Raw genomic sequence first — 13020 nt, forward strand, 5'->3', positions numbered from 1 at the left:
GGTGGGAGGGCACTTTGATGTTTGCAGCTTTTCCACGGCAATGAGATGTGCAGATGGAGACCATAGGTAGGTTGGCTTCTGCGATCATCTGGGCTGTGCATAATCCCTTCTGTAGTTTCTTACAGTTCTGTGCAGAGCAGTTGCCGTAGCAGAATGTTACGCACCCAGATGGAACACTATTAATGGCGCATCTGTAAAAGTTGGTGAGGATCCTTATGGACATGCTGAATTTCATATTCCTCCCGAGGAAAAGAGACATTGTTGTACTTTCTTGACTGAGATTGCCCTCATCATTATTCCAGATGGTGAGAACACTCAAACAACCCGTTGTGGAGTTTGCATTGCTGGCAGAATGCAGTTTGTATCCAGCAGCAGCTTAGTTACTCAGGCACTTGGTGCTGTGAGACTAAAAGTACAGAAGGCCATGAGGAACCAGGGTGTTTCCAACCAACATTCAAACTGATCAGTGGAAACCTTTGAAGTGTCAAACGAAAACTGGAAGTTCACTAAGCCAAAAGCTAATGGAGGCATCCTCATAAAATTACCAGGAATACTTGGAATCCTGAGAAGGATTCAGGTGAATCTTGGAGCGATGTTGCATGCCTTGGACTATTCCCAGAAAGTGAATGAACTATCAAGATTCATGTAAAGATTTGTGGGAACTCTTGCAAGGAAGTAAAGAAAACTAGATTTACAATTTAAGGCCATACATGCTATTCTGCTAAGTTACTCCAGTTAATTGGTCATTTTTTTTTTGTTTTTTTTTGTTTTGGTGGGCGGCACGGTGACACAGTGCTTAGCACTGCTGCCTCACAGCGCCAGAGACCCGGGCAACTGTCTGTGTGGAGTTGCACATTCTCCCCGTGTCTGCGTGGGTTTCCTCCCACAGTCCAAAACTGTGCTGGTTAGGTGAATTGGCCATGCTAAATTGCCCGTAGTGTTAGGTGAAGGGGTAAATGTAGAGGAATGGGTCTGGGAGGGTTGCTCTTCGGAGGGTCGATGTGGACTTGTTGCGCTGAAGGACCTGTTCCCACACTGTAAGTAATCTAATCTAATCAAAAAGTATGAAAACTTGATGAACAATTCTTCCAGTTAATCACTGGGTATTCAAATTTCTCTTCAAAATTAAAGATCATAACAAAACTGGGTGTCATTGTGGGATTTTGAATCTGTAGCGTGTGCTTGGTATTTCAAAGTGAATTTAATCGTGTTAAGTACTGAGACTTTCTGGAGAGGAAAGATTTGCCCTTGTGTGTTTTGCAACACCGAACCAAGGTCAGTTCAATAGAATAAGCAGACAGATTGATGCTACAGTTGAGAATGCAAAATGTCAGAATTAATGCAGGCAGGAGCACAGCAATTAAGGTTAGAAAGTTAGCCAAAAATATAACAACAGGAAGGTAAGTTTTAGTCCGCTTTTAAAAGAAAAGTTAACAAAATATGTGTTTGTTCTGCGGAAACTGAGTCTGGGGATTCAATAACGGAGGATAAAGAGATGGCAGATGAATTGAAAAGAGCTTGAATCTGTCTTCACTCGAGACGATACAAATAACACCCTGGAACTAGCTGTAAATCAGGAATTGAAAAGGAGGGAGGAACTGAAGAAATTTACAATTACCAGGGAAGTCATTCTGAGTAAACCGCTGGAAGTACGAGTTGATAAGTCCCAGGTACTCGAAGGATTTCATTCTAGACTCTTAAAGAAAAACTAGCTAGTGAAATAGTTAATGTCTTGGTTTTAATTTTCCAAACGTCATTAGTTTCGGGGAAGATTTCCTTAGATTGGCAAACACCTTTCTTCAAAAAGGGAGACCGAGAACAGGAAACTGCAGACCATTTACCTTAACATATGTCAGAGAGAAAATGTTCAAAGCTATTATTAAAGATATTATGACAGGGCATTTGTATAAGTTCAAGGTAATCAGGCAGTGTGAGTGGGAAATAATGTTGTATTAATTTTTTGAAGAACAGCCTCTTCCCATTGCGACTGAGCTGATGAATCTCCAGTGCCGACAAGGACTGAAATCTCTTCCCACAGTCCCCACATTTCCACAGTTCTGGTGTCCTTTTGTCTCTCTGTTTCCGATCATTTGTATAAGTTCAAGGTAATCAAGCAGTGTGAATGGGAAATTAATTTTTTGAAGAACAGCCTCTTCCCACTGCGACTGAGCTGATGAATCTCCAGTGCCGACAAGGACTGAAATCTCTTCCCACAGTCCCCACATTTCCGCAGTTCTGGTGTCCTTTTGTCTCTCTGTTTCCGATGAACAATTGAAACTGTGATCACACTCAGGAAACGTGTACAGTCACCCCCTGCCGCGAGTAGTGTAGTGTTTCTTCAGTCTGTGTAACTGGTCAAAGCTCCTTCCAACAGTCAGCCCACTGGGACACACTTTCTCTCAACAAGGTGAAAAGATGTATAAAAGTTGAGCAACGACACAAAATGCAAAAGCAATAAAATGTCAAACCACAGGGGGGAAAAAAAGATTGCGGTTCTACCCTTTTTTTTCCTATTGGCATTTGGACACTGAAAATCTGTCAATAACAGCTGCATCCCCCAAAGAGCATACTGCGCACGCCCGCCGGTGTCAGCAAAGCACTGGGCATGTTCATCGCTGTCCGCACAAAAGTCGTGCGACCTTCTTTTGATTGTCCAATAGGGAGCACTGAAGGACCGGAAGGAGATTAGTCCTCCTGCCAATCAGAGTAAGCCCCATTATCTGAATGCGGAAGTTGGACTGTGAGCTTCTGCTGCTCCTCTCTTTGTAAATGAAGATTGAGCTTCACTCCAGCCTGCAATCTCCTTCCTCTGTCCAACATCTGTGAGTACAACACTCTCTTTTCTCCTCACGTTTTCCATTTATTTTTTCATTCAGGGATCCAGGTGTCGACTTGCTGCAACTGAAAGGAAGGGGAGTGAATCGGGGTGGGGATAGCCTCTGGAAACGTTGCTCCAGGTCTGTGTCGCAATTGGCAAAATAGACAGCAAGAAGCTGGAAGAACACAGCAAGCAAGGCAGCATCAGGAGGTGGCGAAGTCGACATTTCGGGTATAACCCTTCTTCAGGTTTGGGGATGAGTGTAGGGGGCGACAAAGGGTGTGCTGGAGGCAGGATGGTGAAGTGGGGATAGGTGAAGACAGGTAGAGGGTACCACCTGGTTGGTCAATGGGAGGAATGGATCTGGTTGGTAGCAGGGAGGAGTGGAAATGAGGGGGAGGGACTGAGAAGGAAGTCGGGGGATGGGAAGTGAGGTTACTTGAAATTGGAGTCCTCTGGGCTGTAGGCTGCCCATATGAAAGATGAGGTGCCGTTCCTTCAATTTGTAGTTTGGTCTGTTGTGGTAATGGAGGAGGTCAAAGATGGTCATGTCAGAAAGGGACTGGGAAGGGGAATGAAAATGGGTGGTGACTGTGAGGTCCCGTCAGCCTCTGTGGACCCGCCTGCGACGCTTGGCAAACCGTTCCCCACGTTTATGCTCGGTCTTCCCAATGTAGAGAAGACCACAACTGGAAAACACGTGGGAAATAGAGTACCACATTGTGAAGTTTGCTGTGAAAAAAAGCAGAAAGGAAGTGTATTATTTAAATTGTGATATATTGGGATGTGGAGAAAGTGAGAACTGTCAATGATGGAGATTAAGAACATAGAAAAGTACAGCACAGAGCAGGCCCTTTGACCTAAGATTTTGTGCCGAGATTTAATCCTGATGTAAAATATAGTAATTTAGCCCACGCACCCCTCAACTCACTGCTGTCCATGTGCATGTCCAGCAGTCGCTTAAATGCCCCCAATGACTCTGCTTCCACCACCACAGCTGGCAACGAATTCCATGCATTCACAACTCTCTGCATAAAGAGACATCTCCTTTTTACGTTCCTCCTAATATCCTCAAACTATGACTTCTCCTAACAGTCAATCCTGCCCTGGGGAAAAGTCTCTGGCTATTGACTCTATCTATTCCTCTCATTATTTTGTACACCTCGATCAGGTCTCCTCTCTTCCTCCTTCTCTCCAGAGAGAAAAGTCCAGGCTTATTCAATCTTCGTAAGGCAAGCCCTCCAGTCCAGGCAGCATCCTGGCAAACCATCTTTGCACCCTCTCCAGTGCCTCTATCTTTCCTATAGTAGGGCGACCAGAACTGGACACAATATTCCAAGTGTGGTCTCACCAGGGACTTGTAGAGCTGCAGCAAAACCTCGCGGCTCTTAAGCTCGATCCCCCTGTTAATGAAAACCAAAACGCCATATGCTTTTTTAACAATTCTATCCACTTGGGTGGCAACTTTGAGGGATCTATGTACTTTCACACCCAGATCCGTCTGTTCCTCCAAACTGCCAAGAATCCTGTCTTTAATCCTATATTCAGCATTCAAGTTCGACCTTCCAAAATGCATCACTTTGCATTTATCCAGGTTGAACTCCATCTGCCATTTCTCAGCCCAGCTCTGCATCCTGTCCATGTCGCACTGCAGCCTGCAGAAGCCATCTTTACTATTGACGACACCTCCAACTTTTGTGTCATCTGCAAATTTACTAACCCACCCCTCAACCACCTCATCCAAGTCATTTATAAAAACTACAAAGAGCAGAGGCCCAAGAACAGAGCCCTGCAGGACCCCACTCAACACTGACCTCCAGGCAGAATACTTTCCACCTACAAGCACTTCAGTCGGCCAGCCAATTCTGAATCCAGATAGCCAAGTCTCCCAGTATCCCATACTTCCTGACTTTATGAATGAGTCTACCATGGGGAACCCTATCAAATGCCTTGCTGAAGTCCATATACACCACATCCACTGTTTGACCGTCGTCGACCTGTCTTGACACCTTCTCAAAGAACTTGATAAGATTCATGAGGCATGACCTGACCCTCACAAAGCCATGCTGACTGCCTTTAATCACAATGTGCTTTGCCAAATAGTCATAAATCCTATCCCTCAGAATTCTTAGAGTCAAAGTGTGGCGCTGGCAAAGCACAGCAGGTCAGACAGCATCCGAGGGGCATGACAGTCGATGTTTCGGGCATGACCCCTTCATCGGGAAAGATGTGTGGATGTAGAAAGGGGGCGCAGCATCCTTCTACACCGGTCAATGCTGGTTGTCCGATAGGTGCAGCAAGAAATGAGCAAGGCAAGTGGTATATCAGCAAGAGGAATTGAGTTCGGAAGTGGGGATGTCTTCCTGCAGTTATGGGTCATTTACATATATTAAAGGCTGAATTCATCTAATTTTTGAGCAACAATGAAGTGGATGTTTGTGGGGGAAAGCAAGAAAATGGTTTTAAGACCAGTATCGAACAGTTACAGAGTCATACAGCACAGAAACAGCCCAACTAGTCCATGCTGACTATGTTCACAAACTAAATTAGTCCCACCTGCATGTGTTTGGCCCATATCCCTCCGAACCTTTCCTATTCCTGTACTTATCCAAATGTATATTAAAAGTAGCTGTACCTGCATCCACCACTTCCTCTGGACATTCATTCCACACATGTACCACTGTATAAAATAAAAAGGTGCTCATCCTGTCTTTTTAAAACCTTTCTCCTCTCTCCTTTCAAAAGTTGCTGCCTAATCTTGAAACCCCCAACCGAGGGAAACAACACCTGCCATTCACCTCATGTATGCCTGTCATGAATTTATACACCTCTATAAGGTCACCCCTCAACCTCCTGTACTCCAGTGAAGAAAGTCCCAGCCTATCCACCTAGATGTCGTTAGATTCATATCCAGTTAAGGTCTGCTCAATGCTTGTGCAGGCTTGAAAGACCAAATGGCCAATTCCTGCTCCCAGTTCACATGCTCTATGTCCAAAGTTAAAAATCACACAACACAGGGTTAAGGTCCAATACGTTTATTTGGAAGCACTAACTTTCAGAGCGCTGCTCTTTCATCAGGTGGTTGTGGTGAATAAGATTGTAAGACACTGCATTTATAGCAAAGTTTACAGTGTGATGTAACTGAAATTACATATTGAAAAAGATCTGGATTGTTTGTTAAGTCTCTCCTCTTTTAGAATGACCATGTTGGTTTCAGTTCTTGCTTATGTAAATAACAAAACCTCTTTTAAAAGTTACATTCCCAATTGGTGTCACATCGTCCCAGATAACGTATTGAAGGTGCGAGTTTCTCTATGTGAGGCTGTCTGTGCCACAATGGTCAGACTGATTCTAATCTAAAAAAAATGGATTAACAAAATCATGCAGTTTTGTGTCCAGGACAGCAAGCCACCATCATCTATATGAGCAGAAATTAGGCCATTCAGTCTATCCGGTCTGCTCATACCATTCAATCGTGTCTAATAAGTTTCTCAACCGCATTCTCCTACTTTCTCCCTGTAATCCTCGATCCCCTTGTACTCAGAACCTAACTATCTCAGTCTTAAATATCGTCAGTGACCTGGCCTCCACAGCCTTCTGTGGCAGTTAATTCCATAGATTCGTCACTCTCTGGCTGAAGATGTTTCTCCTTATCTCCATTTTAAAGGGTCTTCCCTTTACTCTTAGGACTGTGCCTTCAGGTCCTAGTCCCTCCTCCCAATGGAAACACCTTCCCAACATCCTCTCTGTCCAGGCTGTTCAGTATTCTGTATGTTTCAATTAGATCTCCCCTGAGTGTGGGCCTGTTAATCAGCATGAACCAGACCCTTCAGGATGAGGTGCAGCAGGGATTAAGTTCAGCAAAGTGAAGGAAAGTGTGTGGGATGGAGATTTTCAGCTTCGAGGGAATAAGAGAGGAAGGAGAATTCACTATAAATTAGAATTGACCGGATGAGCCAATGGGCCGAGGAGTGGTAGATGGAGTTTAATTTAGAGAAATGTGTGGTTTGCATTTTGGTCAAGCAATAAGGGCAGGACTGACACAGTTAAGGGGAGTGTTGCAGAACAAAGAGCCCTTGGAGTGCAGGTTCATAGTTCCTTGAAAGTGGAGTCGCAGGTAGCCAGGATAGTGGTGGTGGTGTTTGGTATGCTTTCCTTTATTGGTCAGAGCATTGAGTATAGATGTTGGGAGGTCATGTTGTGGCTGTACGTTGGTTAGGCCTCTTTTGGAATAGTGCATCCAGTTCTGGTCTCCCTGCTTTAGGAAAGAACTTGTGAAACTTTGAGAGGGGTCGGAAAAGATTTGTGAGGATGTTGCTAGACTTGAAGGGTTTGAACTACAGGGAAAAGCTGAGTAGGTCAGGGAAATTTTCCCTGGAGCATCGGAGGCTGAGGGGCAGCCTTTTAGAGGTTTATAACGGGCATTGATAGGGTGAATATCCAAGGTCTTTTCCCCAAGGTAGGGGAGTCCAGAACTAGGGGGCATATGTTTGAAGTGAGAGGGGAATGATTTAAAAGGAACCTGAGGGGCAACGTTTTCACGCAGAGGGTTGTGCGTGTTTGAAATGAGCTGCCAGAGAAAATGGTGAGGTTGGTACAATTATATTTAAAATGCATCTGGCTGGCTACACGAGTGGGAATGGTTTAGAACCATAAGTGTCACATGCTGGCTAATGGGACTAGATTAATTTCGGATATCTGTTTGGCACAGACGAGTTTGACCAAAGGTCTGTATCCGTGCTGTATGACTCTAATCGTCTTCGGTGAAAGCAGAAGTGTGGTTGTGAAGACTGAACTTTCAAAGCAGCTTTCAAAGATGTTTTGCCCTTCCTGGGAGCAGAAGAAGTTACAATGAAATCTTTGATTTGTGAGACAGCAACTGAGTGAGTGTGGACATTTGGGAGTTTGGTGGAAAGTGGGAATTCATTGCACTGTGGGGATCAAGCCTTCCCTATCCAGTCATTTCAGCTGGTGGATGAGACTCGGCAGTTCATGCAGGCAGTCAATCCAGGTTATATGTTATAAATTCCTGCTTTGGAAATAGAACCAGTCTGACTCCAAACTGGGATACAGACAAATGCTGACCTCATACCTTTAATGCATTGTCTGAGCTGAGATATCATCTTTTGTTATAAAGCCATATGTTATCTTGAGAGGGTGCCTGACAGGAAGTTCTGGGATTTACATATTAATGATGTCTGCAATCCATTCTAAAAGTTGAAAGACTTAACAATCCAGGTTTGTTCAATATATCATTTCAGTGGCAGGACTCAAATGTTTTGCCATAAATTCTGTGCCTTATGGTCTTATTCTCCACAACCACGTGATGAAGGAGCAGTGCTCTGAACGATGGTCCTTCCAAATAACCTGTTGGAGTATAACCCAGGCTTGTGTGACTTTTAATTTTGTCCAGGTTAGGGTGGATTGACCATGCTAAATTACACAGTGTCCAGGGATGGGCAAGTTAGGGTGGATTGGCCAAGTGCTGGCAAATGGGACTAAATTGATTTTACAATATCTGGTCAGCATGGACCTTTTGGTCCAATTTGTCCATGCTGACCAGATATTGTTCAGTTTCCCGCTCGTGTCTGTGTTAATGCCTTGATGTGTCTGGTTATTCCACAAGCTGCATTCCCGATTCATCCTGACTTGACACATTTTGTTGTGCCTCCCAAAATCAGACCTGCTCACTCTCAGCAGTATCCCAATGTTGTGAAAGAGATTAAGTTTCAGGTGGAGTTAACCAATATGCAGAGAGATGTCAGTCTTGACGTTTTTGCTTTTCTGCCCCTGCTGAATCAGCACCTTCAGGAGAATTAGTTGGAATGGAGTGAGAACAAAAGGGGGAGGGAGAGAGGGAGGGAGGGAGAGGGAGGGAGAGGGAGGGAGGGAGAGGGAGGGAGAGGGAGGGAGAGGGAGAGAGAGGGAGAGATTTCAGTTTTGTAGACTAACAAAAGAAAAGAATGTTCTGTAGAAAGTAGAATTGCTTGTTCTGAATTTTCACCCAGCACTGACAGTGATGACTTCTGTAATCTTTTCTTAGAGTATTTGAAGATCTGAAGTATTGACTCACCTGCTCCTCGGATACTGTCTGACCTGCTGTGCTTTTCCAGCACCGCACTTTTCGACACTGACTCTCCCACGTCTGCGGTCCTCACTTTCACGTCACTATCTGACAGTCATTCAATCGATCGGGAGCGCAACGATTTTTGACTACAATTCTGTGAGAAGGAGCAAAGTTTTTTGGTTCCTGTTTGAGTACGTCTTCATTAAGAGTGGGCCTAGATGAGAGACCCTACTGTTGCAGCGCACTGAGTGTGGAGCCTGAAACAGTGATACGGCCTGGAAAGAGAAATTCACAGCAGGGAGGGGCTGTACATGTGTTTGTGGCTAAAGCTTCGGACATGAAGAAACCGTGGAAGTGTGGTAACTGTGGGAAAGGCTTCCGTACTCCGTCTGACCTGGAGATTCATCGACGCAGTCACACCGGGGAGAGGCCATTCTCCTGTCCCAAGTGCGGGAAGGGCTTTGCCCAGACCTCTGCCCTGCGGAGGCACCAGCGGGTCCACACGGGGGAGAGGCCCTTCAGCTGCTCCGATTGCGGGAAGGCCTTCAGCCGTTCCTCCGATTGGCTGACCCACCGGTGGGTCCACACGGGGGAGAAGCCCTTCAGCTGCCCCGAGTGCGGGAAGGCCTTCAGTGATTCCTCCAACCTGCGGAGGCACCGGCGGGTCCACACGGGGGAGACCCCCTTCAGCTGCTGTGAGTGCGGGAAGGCCTTCAGCAATTCCTCTAATCTGCTAACCCACCGGCGGGTCCACACAGGGGAGACCCCCTTCAGCTGCCCCGATTGTGGGAAGGCCTTCAGCAATTCCTCTAATCTGCTGACCCACCGGCAGGTCCACACAGGGGAACGCCCCTTCAGCTGTCCCGAGTGCGGGAAGACCTTCAGCAATTCCTCCTACCTGCTGAGGCACCAACGGATCCACACGGGGGAAAGGCCCTTCAGCTGCCCTGAGTGTGGGAAAGGCTTCAACTGCTCCTCCCTCCTGCGGAGGCACCAGCAAATTCACGTGCCGTTGCACGGGGATTGAAGCGGCAACGTCAGAGTGCCATTATCGACCAGTTCTGGGATCTGCCAGTTTTGAATCACACCGTGGCAGATAGCGGAATTGGAATTCAGTCAGAATCTAACAGTGAAACCATTGCGGGGGGGGGGGGGGGATGCGGGAGAGAGAAGCTGTAACCAAGTTGGGTCACAATAAAGGTTACCTGAACTTACCACCAGTCTCAGACTCTCATTGAAAGCATTTAGCTCCAAAAGGTTTTTGTTTTAAAACGGCTCATTTCTTTCAGCCTCCTGCACTAAGTTTCCAATGTCGTGGAGCAGATTGAGCAGTGAATGAGTAGCTAGTATCGTTAGAAAATGTAAATCTTTCAGGAGTGCAGGTACTGCATCGTTTTGTCAACATTGTAAAGTTTACTGGCAGCACTGGGAGGTGTGGGCTGTGTTCATTCGAAACTCTTAGCTTTAAAATTGAGAATAGCTAAAATGATATATTCAGAAACATCGTTAAAGTCTGAAAGTGTGTTCAATTTTTTAAGAGCTGCTGAAATCTTCCTGAAACTTGCACTGAAATATGTGCAGTTCAACCACAGCTATAAGGGGGGGATGGCTTATACCTCGTTTTGTGAAATTGGTTTCAATGATGTAGAAATAGTCATGGAGTTGTAGAGCTGGAAACAAATCCTTCAGTCCATATCTTAAATGAATCTAGTGACCCATTTGCTAGCATTTGGCCATGTCCATCTGTACCCTTCCTATTCATATCCCCATCCAGATGCCTTTTAAATGTTGTAATTGTACCAGTCTCCAGCACTTCTGCCGGCAGCTCATTCCATACACGCACCACCCTCTGCATGAAAATGTTGCTCCTCAGGTCCCTTTCCCCACTCACCTTAAACCTATGCCTCTTTAGTACTGGACTTCCCTAACTAGGGAAAGACGTTGGGTATTCACCCGATCAATGTCCCTTATAAACGTCTATAAGGTTAGCCCTCAGCCTCCGATGGTCCAGGGAAAATATCCCTGGCCTATTTAGCCCCTTCCTGCAGCGCAAACCCTCCAAACCTGACAACAGATTTAAATATTTTCCGAACCCTCCCAAAGCTTCATAACATCGTTCACCACTAGAGAGACCTGAACAGAACACAGCATTCCAAAAGTGGCCGAACCAATGTCCTGTACAGCCACAATATGATCTCCCAACTCCTATACTCAATGCTCTGACTAATAAAGGAAAGCATACCAAACACCTCCTTCACTATCCTGCCTACCTGAGACTCTACTTTCAAGGAACTATGAACCTGCACTCCAAGGTCTCTTTCTTCTTCAACACTTCCCCCTAACTGTCAGTCCTGCTGGATTGCTTGACCAAAATGCAACACCTCAATTTCTCTAAATTAAACTTCATCTCCAACTCCTCGGGGCATCAGCCCATCCAATCAATTCTAATTTGTGCTGAACTCTTTCTTTTTTTCCCTGGAAGTTTAAAATCTCCAACCCACACTTTGCTGAACCTAATCCCTGCTCGACCTCATCCTGAAGGATCTGGCTCATGCTGATTAACAGGCCCACACTCGAGGGATCTAACTGAAACATACAGAATACTGAACAGCCTGGACATTGGGAAGATGTTTCCATTGGTAGGTGAGACTAGGACCCAAGGGGACAGCCTTCGAGTAAAGGGAAGACCTTTTAGACTGGAGATAAAGAGAAACTTCTTCAGCCAGAGAGTGGTGAATCTATGGAATTCATTTCCAGAAAGATGTGGAGGCTAGGTCACTGAGGATATTTAAGACAGAGAGAGGTTTCTCAACTCCATTCTCCCACTTTCTCCCCATAATCCTCGATCCCCTTGATACTCAAGAACCTTCCAGCCACAATTGTGTGGTATGAATAGACTCGATGAGCTGAATGGCCTAATTTCTGCTCCTACATCTTGTGGTTTCTTGCTGTCTTGGACGCAGTGAGAGAGAATTGGGAGCAGGAGTAGACCATTTGCACTTTCAAGCTTGCACCAGCATTGACCAGATCATAATTGGATATGAATCTACTTCCATCGAGATAAAGACTGGGATATTTTCACTGGAGCATAAGAGATTGAGAGGTGACTTTATGGAGGTTTATAAAATCATGAGGTCAATGGCAGGTGTCACTTCAAGATTTGGGAGCGAAGTTTTTAAGGTGAGAGGAGAAATATTTTAAAAAGACATGAGCACCTTTTGTTTTTAAACACAGATGTTTGTGTGTGGTATGGTGAATGGTGGATGCAGGTAGAGTTACAACGTTTAAAAGACATTTGGATAAGTACATGAATAGGAAAAGCACAGAGGGATATGGCCCAAACACTGGCAAGTGGGACTAGTCAATATTGTCAGCATTGACTAATTGGACTGAAGAATATGTTTCTGTACTGTATGACTCTGTAACTGTTCTGTACTGGTTTTAAAATCATTTTCTTTCCTCCTTCCACAACCATCCACTTTGTTGTTCAAAAGTCAGATGAACTCAGCTTTGACTTTATTCAACGACATCCTAACTGCAGGAAGACATCCCTACATTGGTATTTGTGTTTAGAGCTAACAAAGGAGCAAGAGATTTCAGCAGCTGCTGCACTGTTGGTATTGCACAAGGGAAAACCAGCACTCTCAGTAATGGCACATACTCAAGCCAGGGCCTTGGATCAAAGGTAAGGTCACGGGAACCATAAGAAATAGGAACAGGAGAAGGCCATTGAGCCTGCTTCTCCATTCAGTAGGATCGTGGCTGATCTGACATTCCCCACATCCACTTTCCTGCCCTTTCCCTGTAACCGTTGATCCCCCGAACGAACACGAATCTATCAATCCTAGTTTTAAATGTCACAGGAAGGCTGTCAATGTTTTAAATGTGAAAGTCTGGGAAACATGGCAATTGCTAATTTAACAATATTATATCCAAACCAACACGTCCATTGATGCGATAATAACAAACTTTTTTTATTTAGAAGTTTCTCAACAACACAGTAAGAAGTAACAAAACTAACACAAGAGACACTGCAATTGTTACTGTGTGCCTGCTCCTATTTGGAGACTAGCTGGTATTCTGTTAACTGTCTATCCAGTTCATAGCTATAAGAGGGGAGACACAGACTGCCTGA

General features: G+C 45.1%; 1 protein-coding gene across 1 annotated transcript in view; it reads left to right on the forward strand.

Annotated features, from left to right (window-relative positions):
- The window catches only part of LOC122543651 (zinc finger protein 91-like), a 331816-nt gene that overhangs the window by 269192 nt on the left and 49604 nt on the right, over positions 1-13020 (forward strand). The window contains exons 4-5 of the mRNA XM_043682468.1: positions 9050-9903; positions 12427-12570. Of these exons, the coding sequence (XP_043538403.1) occupies positions 9050-9903; positions 12427-12570 (998 nt within the window). The remainder of the gene's footprint in view (positions 1-9049; positions 9904-12426; positions 12571-13020) is intronic.

The sequence above is a fragment of the Chiloscyllium plagiosum genome, chromosome 44 (genome assembly GCF_004010195.1).
Source record: "Chiloscyllium plagiosum isolate BGI_BamShark_2017 chromosome 44, ASM401019v2, whole genome shotgun sequence".
Classification (NCBI taxonomy): Eukaryota; Metazoa; Chordata; class Chondrichthyes; order Orectolobiformes; family Hemiscylliidae; genus Chiloscyllium; species Chiloscyllium plagiosum.